Source organism: Martes martes, assembly GCF_963455335.1.
Source record: "Martes martes genome assembly, chromosome: 1".
Taxonomy (NCBI): domain Eukaryota; kingdom Metazoa; phylum Chordata; class Mammalia; order Carnivora; family Mustelidae; genus Martes; species Martes martes.
Genome location: NC_137888.1, coordinates 120,469,227 through 120,497,115, shown reverse-complemented (window position 1 = coordinate 120,497,115; position 27,889 = coordinate 120,469,227). Strand labels below are relative to the sequence as shown.

The 27,889-nt window shown below is 39.4% G+C and overlaps 1 protein-coding gene across 2 annotated transcripts; it reads left to right on the top strand.

Moving 5' to 3' along the window:
• CASR (calcium sensing receptor) lies at positions 1 to 27,889 on the top strand (the record flags this gene model as incomplete). 2 transcript variants are annotated; one of them, XM_080813864.1, is made up of 6 exons in its annotated part: positions 1 to 185; positions 2,448 to 2,754; positions 6,024 to 6,908; positions 21,150 to 21,380; positions 24,939 to 25,062; positions 26,385 to 27,889. In XM_080813864.1, 6 exons carry the CDS (start codon positions 1 to 3, stop codon positions 27,887 to 27,889), a joined length of 3,237 nt encoding a protein of 1,078 aa, XP_080669990.1. The 2 variants fall into 2 exon arrangements, with proteins under 2 accessions (XP_080669990.1, XP_080669989.1); XM_080813863.1 differs by having other exon boundaries at positions 24,909 to 25,062.

Genomic DNA, 27,889 nt, shown 5'->3' with positions numbered 1-27,889 from the left:
ATGGCGTTTTATAGCTGCTGTTTCATCCTCTTGGCAAGTACCTGGTGCACTTCTGCCTATGGGCCTGACCAACGAGCCCAGAAGAAGGGGGACATTATCCTCGGGGGGCTCTTTCCTATTCATTTTGGAGTAGCAGCCAAAGATCAAGATCTAAAATCAAGGCCGGAGTCTGTGGAATGTATCAGGTAAGGAAATGAGCCAAGTCAAAGACTCTCTTCTATTGTAGAAAAACTGTACCAACCCAAAGTAATTATTTTCAAACTTGGTTCTCTCTTTTCAAAGATGGTAATTGGTAGTCATGCTGAAATCACTCCATTTTCTTTTTAAAAGAAATTTTTCAAAAAGTAGAATGTCAAAAATATTGAGTAAAAAAATCCATGGCCTGTTGGGGGTATGTGTCCAATCACTTGGTAAATGAATCGTCATTGTTCATCTGGCAGCAGTGTTGCTGAATGAAAGACTAAGTACCTAGATGGAAATTATAGGTCTTGCAAGCCTGAGTAGTAAAATCTCCCATTTACCTTAAGTGCCCCGGGTATTAAAGTCAGTAATACCTGAGTGTTGGCCGCCTCACTCTCACTTTTTATTAAAAAGGATTTTAAAGTTGAAAGAAACTTCAGTGGTTGATATGATCCAGGCATCTTCAAAATGCAGACCGCAGGATTTTGAAAGTCCTTCTAGTAGAAGGCTGAAATCCTGCTACTTAACACGGAATACACCTAACACCAATGGAGAAAACACAGAATCTATCTAAGTGTCTCACTGAACTCTCTCTTCAGCCATTGGAAGACAGCTATCCTGTCCCATTGAATCACTTCTTTCCCACGCCTGAGTCTTGGTTTTCTGAACAATTACTTCATGACATGATTTCCAGACCCCTCACCATTTTCACTGCCCTCCATCTAATGTTCCCTAATTTATCATGACTATGATATGGCATCTAGAATTAGGCACAATTCTTTCAAACAAGATCTGACTTCTGCAGAGTAGAATGGACTGTGTATCACTTCCCTTCACAAGGGTATCAGAGACCAGGAATGCACCCCAAGTTTTTACCCAGCTTTTAAGAGAAAATACCACTTTCTCTCTAAGACTTGGAATGCTCAAGAGGGATCCCGCATTTTTTTCCTACTCTTCCTGATTGCTGGAAAATGAAAATGAAAACTACAATTGCTCCAACAAAACTGGATTTCTGTTCATGTTTCTAATGAAAGCTGGAAAATTAGATAAAATTTTCACATTTTTCTCATGAATACAGAAAAACTAAGTACAGAATTTCAATTATGCTGATTATATACCTCACATAACCTATGTGGACATATACCCTCTTTGTTGTGCCCTACTGGACAGAGTTGTGTGTGTGCTACATACATACTTAAGATCAAGTAAGAAACCCTGAAATACCATATTTTTTAAATTTTATTTAAGAAAGACAATAAAAGCAGTATAACTGTTTTATGTAAAGAAATAGTCTATAACCTCTCTAATTTTGCAGGTTTAAAACAAATAACTAAAAAAATAAATGATGGAAACATAAGGAAAATGACTAGGAGAAAATGTCACGTTAAAAGTTAGGAACCTAAACAATACAGCAGAGTATATAGCAAATTGTATTTTTTACCGCCTGTCATTGAGTTCCTGTAATCTACCACATAAAGGGAGAACCTGCAGAGTTGTTACATTTCTTCCTTTGGGTACTGATACACTGATGCTACATAAACTTCTAGCTGTTACTCTGGGCCAAAAGAGATGAAAACTAGGTCACTGACCCTACTTCTCTTTGTTAAATTTGCTTGATATTTATTTAAAATAATGTTCTTTGAAAAGCAATGCACCCTTATTTTTAAAAACAGAATATATAAATAAAGCAAAAGCCCACAATTTTAAAACCATCCCTCCACCACCCAGAAATAACCAGTTTGTAAACAGCCCTTCTAGATATGTTTGTTAGTTTACAAAGATGAGACTCATCATTTCCCTTTCCCCTTTGACCTCCAGTAATGTCATAATCTAAATTTGTGACCCTGCAAACCTCAAGTAATTTTTAGGCTCCAACCTATTAAAATCCTAATCTTATTTATACTTTCTCTAATCTTTTTTAAATCTCTGTATTATTTTTTAATACTTCACATTATCAACTTCAAACTCTTTGCTGGATGAAGCAGAAACAAATAATTCATTCTATTACTACAATCTTTGCTATCATTACTCCCTCTGTGTAAGGACCAGAGTGAGAATTTTACATAATTATCTCATGTTCACAGCCACCATATAAAAGGTAGGCACTGTACCCATTTTACAGAGAGGACTCTGAGTCTCAAAGAACACATCATGAAACCAAAGAGTAACAGAGCCATGCATGATTCAAGCCCAGCTTTGCCCAGTCCCTACTCTCAAGGGATTGACCAGAAAGCCTCCCATTTTCTTCCATTTCTTCTTTCTTCCAGGTACAACTTCCGTGGGTTTCGTTGGTTACAAGCAATGATATTTGCCATCGAGGAAATCAACAGCAGCCCAGCCCTTCTTCCCAACATGACACTGGGATACAGAATATTTGACACCTGCAACACCGTTTCTAAAGCCTTGGAGGCTACCCTGAGTTTTGTGGCACAGAATAAAATTGATTCTCTGAACCTTGACGAGTTCTGCAACTGCTCAGAGCATATCCCCTCTACCATTGCTGTAGTGGGAGCGACTGGCTCGGGCATCTCCACGGCGGTGGCAAACCTGCTGGGCCTCTTCTACATCCCCCAGGTACACGTGCCTTCTCAGGTGGGGCAGCAGGGTAAGCTGTGATCGGGACTCAAAGAGCTGCCATGCCCACTGTCCATACAGCTTGCTATTTTCCTACCTCTGGTTTACATTAGCATAGAAGGCCTTTTAATTAGTCAGGGCACTGTACCATCACCATTTGGGATTTCTGAGACCCCAACATCAATCATGTCAACTAAACCTTCACAACTCTTCCAAAATTCTTTTAAAAATACCGTGTATAAAACTTTGTCTTTTTTTTATGAGAGTGTTTATTTACTTTTCACTCCCTTCCTTCAGTAAATGCCCACTCTTCTGAGGAATGAGGAATGAGACCATGTGATATAAATCCCACCTTTCAAACTTAAAATATCCGTCCCTAATCCTATTCCCTTAAAAGTCTACCTCTCTATCTTCTGGTTGAGGTTTTAGCTCAGGGGGAAGCAGAGTATACTTTCTCACAGAACAGGAACTTACTCATTATCTTGCACATTCTAGAAATGGAAAATATTCTATTTCATTCATTCTATTTCATTTCATTCTAGAAATGGAAAATATTCTATTTCATTCAACAAATATTTATAGAACATATATGAATAAATAGTATCCACCCTGCAGGAACTCAGCCTAGGTGGAGAGATGTCTATATTTTGAAATACTAGTAAATAGTTCACTGAAACAAGAGCTATCATAAACATTTATTCAGAGTTGCATATTTTTCCCCTGTGAAGTACACCTTTTTGCATGTTAATATTCATAGATCTATGACATCATTTTATAAGCATGAAAAATTGGAAACAACCTAAATGTCCATGGATGGGAGAATCAACTCAAATGTAACATCCTTTATGATAATTTTCAAATCAAATTATAAATGATAATTGAACTTAACATTTCCAATGTCTAATATATAAAATTTGTAAAAGTACCTTTCATAAATTCACATTTACATGTTGGGAGTCTCCATTTCTTTAGTGATAGACGTTATCCTTTTATATACATGTGGCAACTCAAAAAGTCTTGTCATCATTTCCCAAATCCTTACTTCAGGGAATTAAAGGTGCTTCCCATGGGGAAGCCCTGACTATAACTTTCACGAAAAATGATCTAACAATGCCCTTATCAGTAAATGTGCTGGGCAATATGCAAATATGCATCTTATAATTTTGGCATATTGTACAAAATCTTTTAAAAATACACAAAATGAGTTCTTGTAGTCAAAAGGCATAAGATATAATCACCACCGAATAAATAAAGAACCCAAAGTAAAGGTTTTAATTCTTTGTGGTTTGGATGAAAGACGACGTTAAGCTAAATTGGAATTATTAAAGTAAAAACTATAATAATTCTCAGTCAAAACAATGTTAAGTGTATCTACAGCAGTGGTTCTCTGCTGTGACTGCATATTGGAATCACACGGGAAGCTTTAAAAATGCAGATGCTTGGGTCTCACACCCCAGAGGTCCCGGTTTAGCTGACAAGAGAAGCAGCCTGGGCGGCAGGAATTTTGAAAGCTCCCGAGGTAATCCTTCTCTGCAGCAGAGTTGGAAACCGCTTCTCTGCAGGGTGGGGGCAGAGGCCCAGGGGTATTTCTTATGCCACTCATGCCACCAAGTGGATGCAACAGGCAGACCATCTGGAACAGTTGTGGTTAGAAGTTTTCTGAATCATTCATGAACTTCTCCCCTCTTACAATAAAAAAAAGTTTTGTGTGTTTTTAAGGGTTTTTTGTTCTGTTTTGTTTTTGTATTTTGGTGGGGAGAACAAGTAATGAACTAGTATTTATGCCCACTTTTCTGGTTCCTTTTAAAAAACTGGACAAATATTATAAATGCATTTTAAGAGAAACATATCCATAGTAGATATATTTGTTTGTAATTTTAATCCTTTTAAAGTGCTTGTAAATCCACTTTTCAAAAGAAGCAGTAAACAATAATGGATGAATTTACAAAATGCCTGAGTAGGTTTTTTATCTGCAAACATCTGATTCAGAAGCTTGCTCTTTATGTCTGCAAGTAGAGCTCTGTAAAAACAGTAACATCTCAACAAATTACTTAACCTAACTACCCATATGTCATGAACTCTCGTAACAGCAAGAAGGAGCTTATTCTGATAAAAGGAAAAAATGTCGATTTCCTATTATAACTTCCATAATCAAAGCTCTTATCAGAAAAATCATGCCCCTTTAGTAAAGATGGCCCTGGTCTGGGCAGAGGGAGAGGGTGAGTGAGAATCTTAAGCAGGCGCCATGCCCAGCACAGAGCCTGACACAGGACTCAATCTCACCACCCTGAGATCGTGACCTTAGCAGAAATCGAGTGGGACGCTCAACTGACTGAGCCACCCAGGTGCCCTGGCTCTGATCTTTCGTATCAATGTCTTTCATGTTTTGATGTAGAAACTATTCATTGACAAGAAGGAATATATTGGGATATTCAAGGAGGGCACATGATGTGATAAGCACTGGGTGTTATATGCAACTAATAAATCACTGAACACTACATCAAAAATTAATGGTGTACTGGATGTTGGCTAATGGAATTTAAATTTTAAAAAAAGATCTAAAAAAAGGAAAATTCATTTTAAAACATTGAACATAGAAAACTAATTGTTTCAACTGGTGAGAATTATTAAAAGGACATTCCCCCCAATTTTTTCAACTTGGCTTCCTTTAAAACCTCCCTAGAAAACTAGAGAACAAGAGATATTAAACACTCTTTCACTACCAAAAGAGAACAAATGGAGGGAGAGAGAAACTAGGCAGAATAGGAAAGAGGAGCTTCCTTGGAGCTCCTCTGAAGAGCTCTGGGTTTATAACCCACAGGGAACCTCATTCCTTCCAGAAGTGAGTCATGGACAAAGTGTTCCTCATAGTGAAGGGGAAGTTAAAACATTTAGATCAGAACATGGATATATTATAACCAATGAGGCAGCACAGAGGAAGTTAGGAGCAACTATGAAACAGTGTATAGAAGACTTTCCTTGATAGGATAAGTAGATTTCACTAGTGCTGGGTTGACTTTATGGCCAGACCCATTTCTGAAGGTATCATTCTAAAGAATCACCCACTGCGAATTAGAATGCTCCCTGAAAGACAGATGTTTGAGGGCTCACACTGGAGAGGAACAGATACTGGCTGTCTTCACCCTTTCATCCTGTCTACCATGAACAGCATGTTTGACAAATTAAATTAATGAATGTTCAAAAAACCACCTCTGCACAGCCTCATTCACTGGTACCTCACTCACTCATATGTCCTGTGTTCTTTCCAGGTCAGCTATGCCTCCTCCAGCAGACTCCTCAGCAACAAGAATCAGTTCAAGTCCTTCCTCCGTACCATCCCCAATGATGAACACCAGGCCACCGCCATGGCAGACATTATTGAGTATTTCCGCTGGAACTGGGTGGGCACAATTGCAGCGGATGATGACTATGGCCGGCCAGGGATTGAGAAGTTTCGAGAGGAAGCAGAGGAGAGGGACATCTGCATTGACTTCAGTGAACTCATCTCTCAGTATTCTGATGAGGAAGAGATCCAGCAAGTGGTAGAGGTGATCCAGAATTCCACAGCCAAAGTCATTGTTGTTTTCTCCAGTGGCCCAGACCTTGAACCCCTCATCAAGGAGATTGTCCGGCGTAATATTACAGGGAGGATCTGGCTGGCCAGTGAGGCCTGGGCCAGCTCTTCCTTGATTGCCATGCCTGAGTACTTCCATGTGGTTGGAGGCACCATTGGATTCGCTCTGAAGGCTGGGCAGATCCCAGGTTTCCGGGAATTCCTGCAGAAAGTCCATCCCAGAAAGTCTGTCCACAATGGTTTTGCCAAGGAGTTTTGGGAAGAAACATTTAACTGCCACCTCCAGGAAGGTGCTAAAGGGCCTTTGTCCATGGACACTTTTATGAGAGGTCATGAAGAAGGTGGTGGCAGGATAAGTAACAGTTCCACTGCCTTCCGACCTCTTTGCACAGGGGATGAGAACATCAGCAGCGTGGAGACCCCTTACATGGATTATACACACTTACGGATATCCTACAATGTCTATTTAGCAGTCTATTCCATTGCTCATGCCCTACAAGATATATACACATGCTTACCTGGAAGAGGGCTCTTCACCAACGGTTCCTGTGCAGATATCAAGAAGGTTGAGGCTTGGCAGGTACATCCTTCACTTAGATAGTTCACTGTGTATTAAGGCAGAGTTGGGTGGATCCAGGCAAGACAGATAAAGTGGTTACCTCAGAAAGGCAGTATTTAAACGACGTTGCTATACATAGCTTTGGATTCAAATTGCCTTTTCAAACATCTGAGCAACTGGCTTACACAAAATTAATAGTCATTTAATTTGACTATCTGTTTAAAGACTTGACTCAACTGTTCTTTAGTCCAGAGGTTCAGAATACCTAGAATGTGGCCTCTAAAAGTTTTTAAATATCCTGGAACAGATTTAATACTGTGTCAAGTATTTTTTAAATGCTTAAATTATAAATATTGTTCCTTTTTAGCAAGTATTTGTTGAGTACCTATTATATTCCATGTACTAAGGGACATAAAACTAGTGTTACTGTGTTTAGCCACCACTTTTACCATAATATTATTCACAATATAATGTGCTGGAACATCCAGTAAGCCAACTAAGTTTAGGACACTAGCAAATCAAGGGCATAGGAAAAAAAACTCTTCTTAAAAAGATTTGATATTGGATATTTCAAAAAGAAACACTGAAGTAGTTATCATAGAAAATGATTAGATGAAGGTGGAATTTCTATACTTATTTTATGGTTTAGTCTTGTTTTGTATTTTTTATTTGAATTACCCATAAAGAGACATCATAATCTTTTTCATTTCATAGAAATTCTGAAGACAAAAGTCTGACTGACTTAAATCCTACATAGCTGTTATGTCTTGCATACCTTGATTTTTCAACCAAACCTCATTTTATCCTCTTTGTATTTTCCTCAGTTCCAGACTGACCTATCAGAGAGTGCATGATCATTAAGGGGAAGGGAAAGGGACATTCCTGAATATGAGTTGAATCACCCAGCCTCCAGCTTCAGCTCCAGCTCCCCCATCTACTAGCTGTATCATCCCTAGCAAGCCACTGCTTTAAGTCAGTCTCTTCATCTGTAAGATGGCCCTAATATTTAGCCTACTTTCCACCCAAGGTTCTTTTGAAGGTGAAATGTGATGACATATGTGAAAGCAATTTATAAATTTTCAAACTCTAAATGGATGGTGATTATTATAGTAGTATTATGCCTCTAATTAAGCTACAGTTAGGTTAAAAATGGTAACTAAAACAACTGTGTATGTAGAAACCAACTACCACAGAGCCTTGGAAAAACATACCAAGAAACAAAGAATGTATAACCTATGTCAGTCATTTTAGAGACTCTCATGGGATCAGGAGTGACTGTCTAGGGTGACAGAATGAGCCAGGACTGCAAGTACTTCTTAGTCCTTCTTGTATAGAGAAAATCTCACTCAGATGTCATTGTTGGCTAAACTTTCTCATCTCTATGAGGTACTTAAAAGTTTCTTTCCTTACACTGCACCACCCCCTTCCTGTACTCTGGCCAAAAAAAAAAGAAAAGAAAAAAAAAAGCCAGGAATTCTAATGACAGTCAAAAACAAAAAAGACTTGAGGAGCCATAATGATAAGCAGTGGAGTTTTAAAAAGGAGGAATAAAGGGACAATATTTTACTTAATACTGTTGTCTTTCCTCCCTTCCCTTCCATGTCCCCTGAAAGGAAGACTCCAGTCCTTGAAAAGCCTATAGGACAAAGGTGAGGTTGAAGGGGGAAGAGGCTTCCAGTAAGTAATTTGACAGTTCTGTTCTTCAATGGCTCCTCTCCAAACAAGGAAGTAAGATCCAGATGGTTAAAATCAAAGCTTAGGCATATGTGAAAAAAACTGTAAGAAGGAGGCTATAGTCAAGAGTTTTTGTTCCATACAGTGGAAAACCCAAACCAAATTGGCTTAATCAGAAGAAACTCATATTATTAGAGGCTCATAATACTGAAAAGTGAAGAAGTATTCCAGATACAAGTAGATGTTTTCATCTCTGTCTATGTTCCTTATTCCCCATGGTTAGCAGTTTTCAGTCTCTACAGTAGCTTCAGGCTCATAAAGTCTTTACTGTTAGGCTCTTACTTCCCAGGATCTCTTGTGAAATTCCCGGAAGCCACGTTGATTGAACACACATCCATCCCTGAAGCTAGGAGTGGAATCCTTTCAAATTATATAAACTGAGAGTAAGAGGGGGAGTGGATCCCCAAGGGGAAATCAGGATGCTGTTACCAAAAGGAGGGAAAAAAGGAGAGACAAAGTAGGCAAAATAAAGAGCCATCACACAGACACCTTGGCCAACAGGTTAAGTACAGGTTAAGATGTGCACTCCTGGCTCACACACAGCCTGCCTAGCACAATTCATCCAGCAGAGGAGACAGACAGGAAATAGGGGCACAGCTCTAGGGAGGAATAACGTGGTCATTGGCCAAAACGTCCATGTACTTGCTGTAAGTCTCCTTTAAGCCTCAGGAACCCACGCAGTTGGGTGGGCATTCTGGGATTTAAGATATTGGCCATGTCTGTATCTATCAAGAGATGGACTCAACAATTATTCACTCTCATTATGAAGACCTACATGAAAACCTATCACCTGATCGGTATACATAATCTCATCCAAAGATCTCAGCCTGGAATTCCACCCCCATCTCTCTCAATTCTCTTATAAGCCAAACAGCCTGACACATCCCCACAAAAGCATCTAAGAGGTTTTTTCATAGCATTTTTGCTTAGATCGTATCCCATACCTGAAGGGCCATCCATTTTCATTTCCTGTATCCACTGTCCACCACAAACTTTTAACCCTTTTTCAAAACTTTCTCCTAGAAGTCTTTGCAAGTCATACTCCCACACACACTCTTTATGGCCACTCCTTCTTCCTCATTTTTGCCATTTATATACTCAACTTAAGCTTCTATAACTCTTCAGTTGACTGAAATAAATTCTTATTAATTAAATTTCTCATTAAATTGGGTCAATCACAAATTTTTTTCTTTTGTTGATCTTTGCTCCCCCTGAAATTTGTCAATCAATTCATATGCCTTAAAGTATCACTAACAGATAATTTATGAACACACAACATACAATTCCCTCCTGATCTCCTTGGAGATGCCAAGTTATTCTCGACTGCTCCTCTCTCTCTTCACTCTGACTCCTCTAATGTACTGCTCGGAACTATGTCCAGAACACCTGACACCTGAGTATGTGTAGAATAAATGAAAGAAAGAATAGAAACCTAGTTAATTTGGCCTTGCAGAAAACTGTTCAATCCAACAACCCATCCCTGAATCAATCACTCTAGTCCAAGTACTCTAGACTCTGATTGGATAAGCCTGTGTCACATTGCCCAATAATCAAATTTGTATGGAACATTATGTAAGGAAATATGGAACCACCTTCTTCTTTCTCCCAGGATGATTGTACATAAGGCATACTTTCCCCCACCTTAAACCAACCACTCACTAGTCAAAAAATAGGTATGCATAATGACAGAACCACGGTGATAGCAGAAGTCAAATGGAATTGATCATTCCAGGAATTGCTAGTACTATTGGAATTTGGAGAGGGGGGTGAATTTTAACCAGAAAAGATGGGGGTATATAAGGAAATACGGCTGAGATTAGAGAGGGGAACTGGTCCTGGATCTTTCCAACACTCTTAGTACAGGAAGTGGGCAAGAAACAATAGTCTCTTTATCTGTGTAAACCATCCCCCATTCACCCCTGTGTGGATGGGGTGCTTTGTACCATCCTATCCCATTTTTCCCTCTGTGCTATGATGCCAAGTATAAGAGCTGGAAATCCTAGATGACAGTGGGGGTGTTCTAGTCTCTAGCCTTTGGTTTAGTTCAATTAAACATTAGAGTATGTGCCAAGAGGTGGTTCCCATTTATGCTTATAATGAGCAAGTTTGACTTTAAAATCCTTGAAAGGAAATACCCTAAAAGGCCACAAGATGGAAATAGTACCACATAAAAGACAGTATATGACCATCTCAGGGTTTACACATTGTACTTTGTCCTTTACGCACTGTTTAGTTTTATGAGCCCATCAATTTCGTCTGTATATTATCTTCTATGTTTAAGTCTTCCCACTACCTGTTTTTCTTTCTCTTCCCCTACATTTATTCTTATTTCCCTCATATTTCTCCCCAAGTAAAATAATTTAGAAGCATATTATACTCGATTATAATCTTAAGTAAAATTTTATATTTTCTTTTTTAATGGAATTATTAGTCCCTTCTTTTAAAATTCCAGAAGTAGAGTACTTTGAGGAAAATACTTAAATTATTTTGTAATGTATTTTCTCTTTTGTGGATCGATGAATATCACTTTAAAGATTCCCTATCATTGCTTTTAAGGGTGAAACAGTTTCCATCTCAATCTTCCCTATTATGCAAGGTATTAATGTAGAAAATTAGGGGTTCAAAGGCAAAACTTGAAAGTCAACATGTTAAAAGAAACATTGAAGATGTCTAAAAAGACAACTTAGACATATGACTTAGAAAACAAATAACTGACTGTTAGTGGACAAGGTACCAATTTTGACCAGAAAAATTCAATATGCATGATTTTATTTATACACCACCTATGAGGATGAAACACTACAATACCATGCTGGTTAGGATTTGAAATAAGGACAAAACAAAAGATATCATCTGAGATAGGCCTTGAAGGATGGACCGGATTTTTGGAAAGGGTCTATTCCTTGGAGAAAATGTCAAATTCAAAGGCAAATGTACAACCACATAGGTAAATCCCCAAAACATCATGTTGACCGAAAAAATCCAGACTTAAAAAGCAGTCATACTCTTTTTATTACTATACTTATATGATATCCTTTCTCTAACGATAGAAAAAAAGAACCATTTTCTCTAATGATAGAGAGAAAACAGATCCACAGTGGCCTAGGGCTCCAAGTGGGGGTGGGGACTAACTCGGAAGCGACATCCAGGAAACTTTTGGGGTGATAGCAGTGGTGGTTATACTGGCATATTTACAAAACCCAGAACTCTACTTTTAAAATAGACATATTTTATCCTGTGTAAACTATACTTCAATATAGTTCATTAAAAATATAAAACAATGAAAAGTCCCTGGAATGGTCAAGATCAAGCCATGCATGGAGATGGATGTTGTTCGGTATAGACTCCTTTTCCGATTAAGGCCTTTTGTGTTGCCACCAGCATTATGCACCTCTCCATGATCCCATTTTAAAAATAAACCCATCTTCTCAACTTAAATTTTATACTATTTAACCTGTTGTAACTAGCAATAGACAATGTAATAGATTGAGTATCTAGTTGACAGTTTGGACACTAGAGCCAAACTAACTAGATCTAAATCCCAATTGCTACTTAACAGTTGTATGACCTTGGGCAGTCACTTAATGTGCCTGTGTCTCACCTTCCTCACCTGAAAAATGGAGATAATGAAATATATAAGTTCATTATAAGGATGACACTAGTTAATATGTAAAACGTGCTTAGGATACTACCTATACGTAAGTGTTCATGTTAGATTAAATATTAGTCTTGAGTATTATTCTTTTGGAGGTGAGGAGGTGAGGAAAGTAAGACCCAAAGAAACCAAAATGATTTGCCCAAAGCCATATGTCTAGCCAATAAGAAAGCCCACATCTGCCCTAGGCAGTCTGTTTTCCTGATAACACCAAGATCGCTACTGTTAAAAGAACCATGTACCCAATTGTCCCTCTAGGCACAGGCTTTCTAGCTCCTAAGTGACTGCTGGGTCAGCGAATGGCTTCACAATGAAGACAGTGGTCCATACCTTAAACCTGGGTGATCAGCAGATCACCATCCTGAAACTGATTCATAGAGAGAGACAAAGACAAAGTACAGTGTGCAAATTAGTAAGAGTGGACACAATGGACCAAATTAGAGAATACCAAACATCCCTTTGTCCATCTTGAATATAACTGTATCTCTTATCACTAAAAAAGTCCCTGTTTGGCCCATATTAGGTGCTTAATAAATACTTGTTGAATGAACAAATAAGGAAAGAAAGAGAATGGGACAATGGTAAATACTGAGAGAAGACGGTGGTTAAGTGTATAACTACAAAACAGTATAGAGACACAGGCACAGAAAAAAGAAAGTGAGTGGTCTGAAAGAAGTTAGCAGAAAATGCTCATGCAAAAAACCCCACAATAACTCGGACTTCATAAATTTGTGCTGAAATTTACCTCTTCATTATCAATGAGATAAATGATGGGAAAAATACCACTTCAGTAAGGATTTTTTTTTTTAAACCTGAGAAGGACTGTTCTGTTTTTGTTTTTGTTTTTTAAGATTTTATTTATTTATTTGACAGACAGAGATCACAAGCAGGCAGAGAGGCAGGCAGAGAGAGAGGGAGAAGCAGGCTCCCCGCTGAGCAGAGAGCCTGATGCGGGGCTTGATCCCAGGACCCTGGGATCATGACCTGAGCTGAAGGCAGAGGCTTTAACCCACTGAGCCACCCAGGTGCCCCAGTAAGGATTTTAAGAGTATAAAAAAAGAGTACAAACAGGATTATTGATACATGAAGATACAGAAACAATTAAATTTTATTCTTATTTTTAATTGACACAGGCATCCTAAGAATCGGGAACAATTTTTTAGCCTGATTTGTACCAATGAATCTCCTTAAAAGGAGAAAAGACACTTTTTAAAAAAATCCATTTTCACATTTTCTTTTAAATTTTTAAAGGGGGGGGGGTTGTCCTTCCTGCAAATAGTGTGAATTAATTTACCACAGCTAACTGAATAATTCTGGTTCTCTCTCTATTAAGGGACTGCCAGTCCTACATTTTAGGTGTTGCCTACTCCCTTCACCTTCTGGCACACTCTGTCATCAATCTTACATGGAACAGTTGTTTGGGGGACTTACCCTTTTTTAAATCCAGGATGTTTTTCCTTTTAATTCAGAATGTATGAACTTAAGTTACAGTTATATCTCAAAGGGAAAAATTGTGTTGGCTTTTAATCCTATAGTATAATTTTAAGTATTTTGCTTTTAAAAACAGGTTTAAGTTACAACTGCTTATATAAAAGCCTTAATTTTTATGGTTTTCAATGAAGTTTTTCAAAAAGTGAATCCTAAGTCTTTTCACCTTATTTGAAAGTTCTTTTGTTTGCTTATTTGTTTTCGTTTGTATATAGAACTTAGAACTTTATCTTTTCAGTCTGAGTCAGCAGAATTCAGCCAACTGTACTGCCTAGAACCTCCATTCTATAGCTACACTGTATAGCCACAGTGAGAATGCACATTCTGTGTTTTGATCCTGATCTTAGAGGAAAAACGTTCATTCTCTCACCACTAAGCATAATGTTAATTGTAGGTTTTTCGTAGATGTCCTCTTTAGGATTCAAAAAGCTCCTTTTTACTCCTAGATTATGGAGAGTGTTTATTAGGAATGGAGATTGGATGTTATCAACTACTTTTTCTATATTTATTGAGATGATCAGATGGTTTCCCTTTTGTAGTATGTTAATGTAGTCAAATGTTAAACCAACCTTGCATTCCTATGATAAACTCTACTTGGTCACAGTGTATTTTCCTTTTTGCAGATAGTTAACATTTGGTTAAGAAATTTTGCTTCTACATTCATGAGAGATATTGTTCAGTAGTTTTATTTTCAAGTACTATCTTTATCTGGTTTTGGTATCTGAGTAATACTGGCTTCAAAGAATGAGTTAGCAAGTACTGCCTCCTTTTCAATGTTCTGAAAGAGTTTCTGTGGAATTGGTATTACTTCTTCCTGAAATATGCAGCAAAATTCATCAGTGAAGCTAGCTTGGGCCAGTTTTCTTTGTGGGAAAAATTCTGAACTGTAAATTCAATTTCTTTAAAACTTACAATGCTGGGGCACTTGGCTGGCTCAGTCAGTTAAGCATCTGACTCTTGATTTTGTCTCAGGTCATGATTTTGGGGTCATGAGATCAAGCTGTTTTAGGATCTCATTAGGTGTGGATCCTGCTTAAATTCTCTCTCTCTCCCTCTCTCTCTGTCCCTCCCCCACAGCTCTCCATGTACACACGCATACTCGCTCTCTCTCCTAAAAAACAAACAACACTTATAGGGCTATTCTGGTTACCTCTGAAGACAGCTTTGATAGTTTGTGTCTTCCAAAGACTGTATCTAAATTGTTAAATATATTGACATAAATTTATTTAGATTATTGTTTATTAAGTTGTTATTAATATTCTCAGACTATCTGCAAAATCTTTAGTGATCCCACTCCTTTCATTATTTTTTTGGAATTATGCATCTTCTCCTTTTTTTCTGATCTATCTGGGCAGAGATCGACTGATTTTACAGATCTTCCTAAGGAACCAGTTTATGTTTCAGTGGCTTTCTATTTTCCTGTTTTCTGTTCCACTGATTTTTGTTCTGATCTTTATTATTTCCTTTCTCCTGCTTTATTTGAATTTACCTTGCTTTTCTTTTTCTAGTTTCTTAACTTGGAAAGTGGGGTCACTGTTTTGAGACCCTTTTTCTCTTCTAATATAGTAATTTTAGTGTTACAAATTTCCCTCTAAATGTTGCAGTAGCTATAGCCCCCTCAATTTTTATATGCTATGTTTTCATTTTCATTTAATTCAAAAATATATTCTAACTTTCCTTTTCATTCCTTCTGAAACCCATAGCTTATTTAGAAGAGTGTTACTGGTATCTGAGTATCTGGATTTTCCAAATATCTTTCTGTTGTTCATTTCTAATTTAAATCCTCTGGAGTCAAAAAAATAGACTTGGTTTGAATATTTTTAAATTTATGGAAACTTGTTTTATGATCCAGAATATGGTTTATCTTGGTAAATACTCTATGTGCCCTTAAACAGAATGTGTATTCTGCTGCTATTGGGTTCAGTGTTCTATAAATCTCAATTAGATCAAATCTGTTGATCAAGTATTATTCAAGTCTTTTACATCCTTATTGATTTTCTACCTACTTGCTCTTTTAACTAATACAGAAACTATGTTGACCTTATTTTTCTTATTTATCCTCAGACTAGTGAAAGCCTCATCATGGTTTGACATTACCTGACAAATGCAACAGTATTAGTTTAATGCCCATACTATTAACCAAACATTCAACAGACATAGTTTGAGTATCCATTAAAATTCAGGCCCTCTACAAAACACTGGGGATAGAGAAAGGAATAAATCTTCTTTAGAGGAAATGTGTATAATCTTAGGTATAAAATTTCTAGCCACAAAAATTCCGAGTGCTTCCTTTTCTGGATAAGATGTTTGTACTGTTCTTACCTTCTGCCTACCCTTTTTTCCCTGTCCCATTTGAGGTTAGAATTGCTATGTCTCATTAGTAAATTCTCAACATCAAGTATGCTCAAGGTTACCTTGTTGTCAAGGTCTCTACCTGCTGCTATATATCAGCCCCACCAGGGAAGTCATATTTGGATATGTGAAATCCCTTTCGATACTTCCTCTTTTAAACAGCTTTTTAAAGATATAATTCACATACCATACAGTTCACCTATTAAAGTGGTTTTTAATATATCTGCAGAGTTGATAATCATAACCATAACCATAATCAATTTAGAACATTTTCACCACATTAAAAAAAAACTTCATATCTTTAGCTATCACTCCCCCACCGTCCACTCCCCCATTAGTAAATAACAACAAATCTACTTTCTGTCTCTATATATTTGGATATTTCTGGACACTTCATATAAATGGAATCATAAAATATGTGGTCTGTGTGACTGACTTCTTCCACTTATCATGTTTTCAAGGTTCATACATGTTGTAGCATATATTAGTACTTCATTCTTTTTTATGGCTGAATAGTATACCATTATATGGATATAATAATTTGTCCTTTAATCCAACTGAAGGACATTTAGCTTGTTTCCACTTTTTGATTATTATGAATAGTGCTACTATAAACATTTGTGTTCAAGTTTTTTTTAATTCAATTATCCAACATATAGCACATCATCATTTTCAGATGTAGTGTTCAATGATTCATCACTTGCGTATAACACCTAGTGCTCATCACATTACATGCCCTTCTTAATGCCCACCACCCAGTTAACCCACCTCCCCACCCAATTCTCCTACCACAACCCTCAGCTGGTTTCTCAGAGTCAAGAGTCTCTCATAGTTTCTCTCTCTCTCTGATTTCTTCTCATTCAATCTTCCCTCCCTTCCCCTCTGATCCTCTGCATGATTTCTTATATTCTGCATATGAGTGAAACCATATGAATATTGTCATCCTTTGGCTTATTTCACTTAGCATATAATACCCGGCAGTTCCATCCACATCAGTGTAAATGGTAGGTATTCATCCTTTCTGATGGCTGAGTACTCCATTGTATATATAAACTACATCTGTTCATCTGTTGAAGGACATCTTGGCTTCTTCTGCAGTTTGATTATTGCGGACATTGCTACTATGAACATTGGGGTGCAGGTGCCCTTCAGATCACTACATCTGTATCTTTGGGGTAAATACTAAGTAATGCAATTGCTGGGTTATAGGCTAGCTCTATTTTTAACTTCTTGAGGAACCTCCATATTGTTTTCCAGAGTAGCTATATTAGCTTGCACTCCCACCAACAGTGTAAGGGGGTTCCCCTTTCTCCACATCCTCACCAACATTTGTTGTTTCCTGTCTTGTTCATTCTAACTTAATGGCTAACACTAGTTAGCCATTCTAACTGGTTTAAGGTGGTATCTCATTGTGATTTTAATTTGTATTTCTGATGACAAAGAGCATTTTTTCACGCGTCTATTGGCAATTTGTATGTCTTCTTTGGAAGAATGTCTGTTCGTGTGTTCTGTCCATTTCTTGACTGGGTTATTTGGGTTTTTCTGGGTGTTGAGTTTGATAAGTTCTTTATAGATCTTGGATACCAGCCCTTTATCTGATATGTCATTTGCAAATATCTTCTCTCATTCCATAGGTTGTCTTTTAGTTTTGTTGACTGCTTCCTTTACTATGCAGAAGTTTTTATCTTGATAATGTTCATCAATGAACCCAATAGCTCATGTTTGGTTTTGTTCCCCTTGTCTTTAGAGATGTGTCTTGGAAGAAGTTGCTGCAGCTGAGTTCAAGTTTTTCTGTGGATATAGGGTTTCATTTTTCTTGGGATGGCACATAAGAGTAGAATTTCTGGGTTGAGTGGTAACTCTATTTTTAACTTTTTGAAGAAGTGTCAGAATGTTTTCCAAAGTGTCTGTACCATTTTACATCCCCACCAGCAGTGTATGGAGGATTCTGATTTCTCTACATTCTCATCAACCCGTTATTATCTAGTCCTATGCCTTTTATTATGAAATCTAGCCTCTGTGCCTTGGCTCCTCTTTACCTATCTACTTTATTTCCCTTTGTTCTCTAGCACATACACAAATTTTTAGAAGCTGGTTTCTTTATTGCCCCCATACCACTTCATATTTATTCCTAACTTGTTCTTTGCCCATGCTATTCCCACTGTTCTTAACACCATCCTTCCTTCTGTCCTCTGCCAATCCAAATTTCTACCATGCCTCAACCCTGCATTGAGATTTTTAGTAGCCCTTTTTAATTTCCATCTCTCCTGAATTTAACTGTATTTAGAGCTGATACCCCATAAGTTAGCCCTTAACTATATTTTATCTCACATGGTTTGTTATTTCATCCAATATTTATGTCTTATTCCTTATCTCTCTAACCCATTTGTAAACTCCAAGAGGACTATATTACTGTCTTATACTACTGTAGCCTAGTTCAGAACTCATGGTAGATACTCTATAAATATTTATTGTTGATTCATCCTAACAGCATACAAATCTCCCCTTATATTTAAAATGAGTTTTTTAGGGGAAACTTTAAGAAAATGGTTTTTGATTAGCTCCTTCTTCATTCAAATTAAGATTATGGTAGAAATCTCCATCCCAGGCCAATAGAAATGCAAAAGGTTATAGCCAGTGATGATCTTTGAGTCAATTTTCTGCCCAATTTGACCAATGTAGAAGAAAACCATTTAATTATAAAATGATTGTCCCTTTTCCTTTTCCTATTCACCCACTGATGCCTGGAGAGTTTCACTGCAGAGAACCTATGACAGAAAAAAGGATAAAGGGAGCTTGATGCCTGGCATAATTGAGAACCAAGGAATTAAACCTGAATAAAAAGTAAATTTATACTAAATACTCTAGCTTTACCGCTATATATGTTTTTAAGATTATTCTCCAAATAAGAGTGATGCTTTCTGAAAAATATATTTAATGAGGAAATATTACTGACAAATACTTGCCATGGACCCTCTAAACAATTTATATTGGAGGCAGGATGGTGCGGTAGGAAAAGCTCATATTTCAATCATAGCTCAAGAACTTCCTAGCTTATGACTGGCAAGTTTCTTGACCTCTCTATTCCTGTTTCCTCATCTATAAAATAAATATAATAACAGAGTTGTGAGGATTAAAAGAGATATTGTGTAAAGCATTAATACAGTGCCTGACACATAGGAAGTATAAACAAGAGGTAGTTCCCTGCCTCTCCACTCTTTCCATCTCCTTTTACACATGACAGAGCAAAGACTGAGTTAGCACAATTGTGGAAATGACCATGGACACTGTACAATTAGGATAAAACCCTTGCACTGAAAAGTAATGGTGGGTATGTGGGATGAAAGTATAGAAGGTTTTGGAAGCTACCTAGAGAAGTTTGAAGCATATTTCATCTGAGACATGAGAGATCTCCAGCAGGTTGTAGGAAGAGAATGATTATGGAATGGAGACAGATAGACTGACCATGTCAGAAAGTTTCCAGGGCGGGTGGGAGGAATGAGGTTCTAAGTGCTGCAAGAGAGTGTCAGCCTCACAGAGTAGAAGGACTGTATATTCCTCTCAGGGGAAGAAAGCTGTGTCAGGACAGGGTTGTGTTGGGGTAGAGACAAAAGTGACACCACAGACACCACTCTTTATAGGAGGCCAGATCATTCCAAGAGCAAGGAGGAAAAAGAAGGAGAGCTGAACGAATAAGAAAGGAGCAAATCTGGGGTACCTCTCTGCAGACAGGATTAAGAGCTCAGTAAAAATGAAGGAAAAAATATAAGACTGATGACCATTGAGGAAAGCTCTGGAGAACACAGGTGGTATGAATCCTTAGTAGGATTCATTCTCCATCTTTTTGAGGATAGCTTAGCAGTTCTGGTTGCAGAGCAGAAGAACAGGTAGCAAGGAGTGAGGCACCCCCTTTCCTCCGTAGGTCTGGACAAAAGTCAGGGCAGCCAGAGTCTAGCAGGACAGCAATGAGGACACTAAAGGAGTAAATGACACAGAGAAGGTTAGGTGAGGCACCCAGGGTGCTATGTTTGTGTGTATATGTGGTCTGCCATAGACTCTGTCCCCAGACTTGTCCCAGAGTTGTTTTGAGAAAATTCAGGTAACTCCTTTTCCCCATTTAATTTTCCTTATAATAAGTGTTTATTTGAAAATAATCTCATTGCCGATGTATTAAAAAGCAGTGTCAATTCTGGAATGGAATGGAACATTAAAGCGGCCCTCAAGTAGTGGAACACTTAAGGTCTAGCTCAATCAGCTCAGTTTGTCATGCACATCAATATGGATAATGGGTGCTAGGCCCCAGGCAGGCCATCCACTAGACAAATTCAACCCAAACTTATTCCCAGTGTCAAATTAGATGCTGGTTTTTATGATAAAAGGGAGAAGTGCCTCTAGATGTACTTCTGGAACCACCAAACCACATAATAGAAGAAGTCCATACCAAGGTTTGTAGAGACCCTGTAGCCTCTCTGGCCCAGCACTCTCCTTACAAAAGTGAAGAAACGTGCTCAGAGTTAGAGAATGATAAAGCCCAGTGACTTGTGAAGTGCAGCAAAAGCAAGCATCCCTACATTCATAGGCAGGACTGTGTCTTAATCTCTCTTGGTGGCTCAGTGACCCCTGGTATGTCCCACATGAAAGGGGCTGTGTGTCCACTGCCTCCTCCGAGCCATGTCAGGGGCACACGGGAAGCAAAGCCAGAAGCCTAATGATGCTACAACAGAGCACAGCTGTTAAGAACGCAGGCTTTGCACCATTTGCTAACTGTGCGACCCTAAACAAGATACTTCCATTTCTATGCCTCACTTTCCCCATCAAAAAAATGGGGGTGACAGTACTATTTGCCTGACTTCAAGAAAGTGTTTCCTACCCCAGTTACAATTTGAATACCAAGTAAAGCCCATGGCTTACCAGGGCTGTTGCTAACACATGCAAGTACCTTAGTGTAAATTAGAAAAAGTGTCTCTTGCCAAAATATTTAACCATACATGGCAGCCTTGTGGCTTATACTCAGAATCTTCATTCCTCTTTAGGTCCTGAAGCACCTACGGCACCTAAACTTTACCAACAATATGGGGGAGCAGGTGACTTTCGATGAATGTGGTGACCTGATGGGGAACTATTCCATCATCAACTGGCACCTCTCCCCAGAGGATGGTTCCATAGTGTTTAAGGAAGTCGGCTATTACAACGTCTATGCCAAGAAAGGAGAAAGGCTCTTCATCAATGAGGAGAAAATCCTGTGGAGTGGGTTCTCCAGGGAGGTATGTGCTCTCCATCAGAACAACAGATGTTGTTGTACCATGGGCAGGAAATTGTGCTTGGCCTTGGGGGAAAGGGGGTTGGGCTTCACCACTGGACTTGAAAAATGGTCAGTCCACTTCCTTGAACTCATTAACTATGCACAGCCAAGGTTCTCTGTGAAATCTCTCAGTGTTTAGTACACTAAAGAGGAGAATCCTCAGAACCTGAGCCCCAAACCTACTATATTGGAAAGTTTGTTATTCTTTATAAATCTGACTCCTTGGCTAAATAGCTAACAATTTTCTTTCTTTTTTTAAGATTTTATTTATTTGACAGATGGAGATCACAAGTAGGCAGAGAGGCAAGCAGAGAGAGAGGAGGAAGCAGGCTCCCCACCAAGCAGAGAGCCCGATGCGGAGCTCGATCCCAGGACCCTGGGATCATGACCTGAGCTGAAGGCAAAGGCTTTAACCCACTGAGCCACCCAGGCGCCCCAAGCTAACAATTTTCTTGCCTAAAACTTTCCCCAACTAGTGCAAAATATTTAAGCAAACATAAACATCATTCAAGGCAGAGCCTGGACTATTCAGAGTTAGTTCCCTGTCATCCAAATAGCTCAAGACTGACTTATAAATCAAAAGGACAATTTCTTAGAAGATAATATGGGTTGGTAACTTGGGAAAGAGAAAATCTCTGAGAGTACTGTGTTACTATGTTTGAGAGTGCTAATGTGTACCATCTTTCACTATTTCTTTTCCTTTCTTTCCCTCCCCAGGGTCCCAGGAAACTTAGAAATTCTCAGGTCCAATACTGCCCTTTCTATCCCTCTTTCATTAGAGGATAATGCCAATCATCATCTATTGAGTTTTTTTAAAAACTTCTTGTCAAACCAGTTATTTCTTTTCTGTTAGAACAAAGAAATTATTTTATTGTTTTCCATGTGTTTAACTTTGTAAGATGTCTCCAAACCAGGCAGATAGGTGGGAAGAGAAGGAAAGAGTCTTATTAAAGAGACACTCTGAAAATAGCATGAGCCCTTCCATGTTATCTGACATGATCAAATGGAATGAGGCAGAAGTAGAGCTTCTGAAATGGTGAAGCAATAAATTAGACAAAACTGTCAAAAACAACCATTTAAGGATCTGGCAGTCAACCAAAAGCAAACAAAAGGTGAAGTGTCTTTTTAAGAAAAACTAATGAAATTCAGATATGAGAAGTCTAGCATTTTAGCTTCAGGCAGCTCCCCAATTATTTCTAACAATCTGGTTGCTGTTTCTTTTAAGTTTTCTATGTGGACAATCATATCATCTCCAAATAATAAGTTTTATTGAGTTATTTCCAATATTTATGCCCTTATTTTTCTTGTCTTATTCCACTAGCTATGAACTCCACAATGTTTAATAATAGTGGTGATAGTGGGCATTCTTGTTTTAAAAGAAATGCTTCTAATATTTTCTCATATAGAATGATGTTTACCTAAGAATTTTCTATATTATCCTTTACAAGTTAAAGATATTTCTTCCTGGGACACCTGGGTGGCTCAGTGGGTTAAAGCCTCTGCCTTCAGCTCAGGTCATGATCCCGGGGTCCTGGGATCGAGCCCCGCGTCGGGCTCTCTGCTCGGCGGGAAGCCTGCTTCCTCCTCTCTCTCTGCCTGCCTCTCTGCCTACTTGTGATCTTTGTCTGTCAAATAAATAAACAAAATCTTTAAAAAAAAAAAAAAAAGATATTTCTTCCTAACTCCTTTCTCAGTTAAGTTTCTAATCATGAGTTCGTGTTGAATTTCATCAAATGTTTTTTCTTCATCTATTGATGATCATATGATTTTTCTGCATTAACTTATTAAGGCGGGGGATGACATTTATAGATTTTTCTAATGATAAACTTGTTTGCATTCCTGGCATAAACCCAACATGATCATGATATATATTGTTTCTTATGTCCTTTGAGTTTGTTAATTGTTTTAGTACTTTTCATCTTTTTTCAAGTGGTGAAAAACAGTTACATTCTTTCCAGATCCTTTCAGATTCCTTATACTTAGTATATAGCTCCAGACTTCTGTGTATTTTTGCTTCCAATAACCAGAACTCACCACTCTTTTCCAGGAGACAACCAGCAGGCTAATGGAACCCACTTTACCCACAGGCTCAGAGAGGTAGAAGAGTCTAGGAATTTACATTTCCTTAAGATGACCCTTAAAAATGAGTGGTGTGGAAGTATGAAAGCCCTGGCTCCCTTTTCCTCAGGTCAGGAGAGCTCTGAGGAATAACTTAGAGTCCAGGGTTCTCCTGTGGGATCAGGCAGAAGCTAATCTTTGAAGGTCTTTGCTCAAGATCACACCCTTGTTGTCTTCTTCCCTTCTGTGTCTGACTTGCTCCATTCTCTTCCTGGTTCCCTTGAGAGAACTTTCTTTATAAACTACTTGTACACAGATTCTCAACTCAGGTCTGCTTCTGAAGACAAAGTAGTGAGATGAGCCTGTAATTTCTTTTTTTCTTTTTCATACTGCTCTTGTCCAGTTTTGGAATCAGGGTTACACTGCTCTTATAAGAATGAGTTAGGTGTTCCTTCCTTCCCTTTTTTTTTTTAAAACCTTTGGTAGAGTTTACGTAAGATTAAGTTCATCTGTTCCTTGAAAGTTTAGTGTTATTTGCCTGTGGTAAACATAGAATAGTGGTCATCTCGGTTATGAATATGTGGTTGGGGAGGAAGCAAGGGGTGGAGGAAAGCATACAGTTAGGTGTAGGTTATTGTCCTGGTCCGAGGTTTTGTTTTGGGTGGTAATCATTAAAAATGATTAAAAGATATTGAAACATGAATAAATAATGATGGGGGAAAAAAAACAAGGATTATGATCAATCAAATTCCATGCACTCTTAGTCCACTAGGGAAATAAATAAATAAAATCTCTGTTACCTGAAATTAATACAGCTATTGCAGATTTCTTTTGGATAGTAATTGCCTGACATATCTTTCTGATCAATTTACTCTTGACCCCTCTATGCCTGTCCTGCCTTCCTTGCTGAATGGTTACAAGTATCTCAGAAGTCTCCCTATAAAGCCTAAAATAAAATTGCAGGAATTACAATTCACTGCAACGTTCAAACTCTCATTTTCAAACAAATTTCTCATCTCAGCATCTCCCCTTGTCATTGTCCTATTGTGTGTAGGTCCATGTCCCTGTATCTTTTAGTTTTTCTTAAACTACTGTTTCCATGGAAAGTAAACAGGTGTCCCATTCTGGGACTTGGAGGGAATGGAACAGGGGATTATTTAAAGTGGATTTTGGTCACTGTGTGGAGTCTCAACAACTAATCTTTCCAGAATCCCATGAGTGAGTGAGTGAGTGAGTAAGTGAGTGTGTATGTGCACACATGTGCAGGCACTTGCCCATGGACATCTCTCCTTTTCATAGATAACAGGAACAAGGATCTCTGGAGCTTCCTCTGTCTGGAATGCGCCTGAAGTCTGTTGTACTGGTCCTTGTGCACAAACTCCTCCCCTGTACTTACGGCAAAGGAGCTGTGAACCTGATCCCACAGCTGCCGCCCTTCACTTTTGTGCTCTCGGTTCTCCAGGTGCCATTTTCCAACTGCAGCCGAGACTGCCTGGCAGGGACCAGGAAAGGAATCATTGAGGGGGAGCCCACTTGCTGCTTTGAGTGTGTGGAGTGTCCTGATGGGGAATACAGCGATGAAACAGGTAAAGGAACATGCCCTCATGGACACCACGCAAAGCTTTGTCCACTTTGGGGCCCTGGGGTCAGTGATGTCCCTGAAAGGGTTACGCATTCTCAGTTTCTCAGTTTCTCACTGAACAAGGTATGTCTGAAAGTCACATCGGACTGAGCACTGAGGGGGATAGAAAAGAAATATTAGATGTCTTGTAATACTATAAAAGCTTAGACGTCTTTCTTTTACTTTGATACCACTCTTCAATATTGTATTCCTTTTCTTACAGCTCAGGAGCCCTGAATAGACAAAGTTCTGTCTGTTTCAGACTACAGAGTTCATAGGCCATGATATATTGCCTGCTGGGTGCCTGACATTGCATTTGCTGTCTACTTATGCTTTTCCTCTGCCTTAGTTTCTTCATCTATAACATGGGAATAATGAGCCCATTTTATAGAGTTTGGGAAATTAAATGAGTTAATGTTAGTTTAGCAAATGGTAAGTTCTAGATAAATATTAAATAAAAACCTTACCTGAAATATTGGAGGCACCCTGTAAATATTAACTATAATCGTTATTATTGTTATTATTTCATTTTATCCTCACCACAATAATGGGATTATTGTTTCCATTACAGAGATGACTCAGAGATGAAACTGAGGCTCAGAGAGGTTAAGGAGCCTGACCAAAGCTGCAGAGCTAGTAAATGGCAGAGCCAGGATTCCCATCCAAATCTCTGACTGAAAGCCCATGCTCCTTTCACTCCCCAAAACTGCATGCTGTTTGGGACATAGAAGAGACTTAATAAATGTCTATTGTCTGAATGAGTCTGCAGTCTCCCTCACTGGAAACGCATGGATATGGAGAAAGGAAGGCACAGGTCTTTTGTGTGGGATACTCTCCCTTGCTCTAAGAGGAAGTCTATTCTGACATGTCCACAAAGCCCATCCATATATGCAAAATGAGTCAGGCTGAGTGCAAGTCACTATAGAAAGTTGATGAACTATGCTAGACATCTAGTGTGTAGGTAGCCACCTGTCTGGCAAGATGGATCATTCCCTGCTATAAGCCATCAGCAAGTAGTGCTAAAGAAAACATGTGGCATGACCCCCCACTGTGTATAAAGGAAAAAATAACAGAACTATTATAAATACATGAAATTAAATAAGTATATTATTAAACATAAGTCAGAGTTCAATGTGTTTGTAATGTAAAAATCACAATTATTTCATCAACAAAGAAAATTTAAAGTGACCACATCCAATAACCTGTATACCCTTACCACCACACTCAAACTCACAAATTACAGTTTATGCCATACAGTATCTAACTCTTTCCTGGAATAATTTACAGATGCAAGTGCCTGTGATAAGTGCCCCGATGACTTCTGGTCCAATGAAAACCACACTTCCTGCATTGCCAAAGAGATTGAGTTTCTGTCCTGGACAGAGCCCTTTGGGATTGCACTCACTCTCTTTGCCGTGCTGGGGATCTTCCTGACAGCCTTCGTGCTGGGTGTCTTCATCAAGTTCCGTAACACACCCATCGTCAAGGCCACCAACCGAGAGCTCTCCTACCTCCTCCTCTTCTCCTTGCTCTGCTGCTTCTCTAGCTCCCTGTTCTTCATTGGTGAGCCCCAGGACTGGACATGCCGCCTGCGCCAGCCAGCCTTTGGCATCAGCTTCGTGCTCTGCATATCATGCATCCTGGTGAAAACCAATCGTGTCCTGCTGGTGTTTGAAGCCAAAATCCCCACGAGCTTCCACCGCAAGTGGTGGGGGCTCAACCTGCAGTTCCTGCTGGTCTTCCTCTGCACTTTCATGCAGATTGTCATCTGTGTCATCTGGCTCTATACCGCCCCACCCTCAAGCTACCGCAACCATGAGCTGGAGGATGAGATCATTTTTATCACATGCCATGAGGGCTCACTTATGGCACTGGGCTTCTTGATCGGCTACACCTGCCTGCTGGCTGCCATCTGCTTCTTCTTTGCCTTCAAGTCCCGGAAGCTGCCAGAGAACTTCAATGAAGCCAAGTTCATCACCTTCAGCATGCTCATCTTCTTCATCGTCTGGATCTCCTTCATTCCAGCCTACGCCAGCACCTACGGCAAGTTTGTCTCTGCCGTGGAAGTGATCGCTATCCTGGCAGCCAGCTTTGGCTTGCTGGCCTGCATCTTCTTCAACAAGGTCTACATCATCCTCTTCAAGCCATCCCGTAACACCATTGAGGAGGTGCGCTGCAGCACTGCTGCTCATGCTTTCAAGGTGGCGGCCCGGGCCACCCTGCGCCGCAGCAACGTTTCCCGCAAGCGGTCCAGCAGCCTCGGGGGCTCCACGGGCTCCACGCCCTCCTCCTCCATCAGCAGCAAGAGCAACAGTGAAGACCCCTTCCCACAGCCCGAGGGGCAGAAGCAGCAGCAGCAGCCACTGGCCCTGACCCAGCAAGAGCAGCAGCCACAGCAACCCTTGACCCTCCAGCAGCAGCCACAGCCGCAGCCCAGGTGCAAGCAGAAGGTCATCTTCGGCAGTGGCACTGTCACCTTCTCACTGAGCTTTGACGAGCCTCAGAAGAGTGCCATGGCCCACAGGAATTCCACGCACCAGAACTCCCTGGAGGCCCAGAGAAGCAACGAGACCCTGAGCAGACACCAGGCATTGCTCCCGCTGCAGTGTGGAGAGACAGACTCAGAACTGACTGTGCAGGAGACAGGCCTGCAAGGGCCTGTGGGTGGGGACCATCGACCAGAGACGGAAGACCCCGAGGAGATGTCCCCGGCACTTGTAGTGTCCAGTTCACAAAGCTTTGTCATCAGCAGTGGAGGCAGCACTGTCACAGAAAACATACTGCATTCGTAA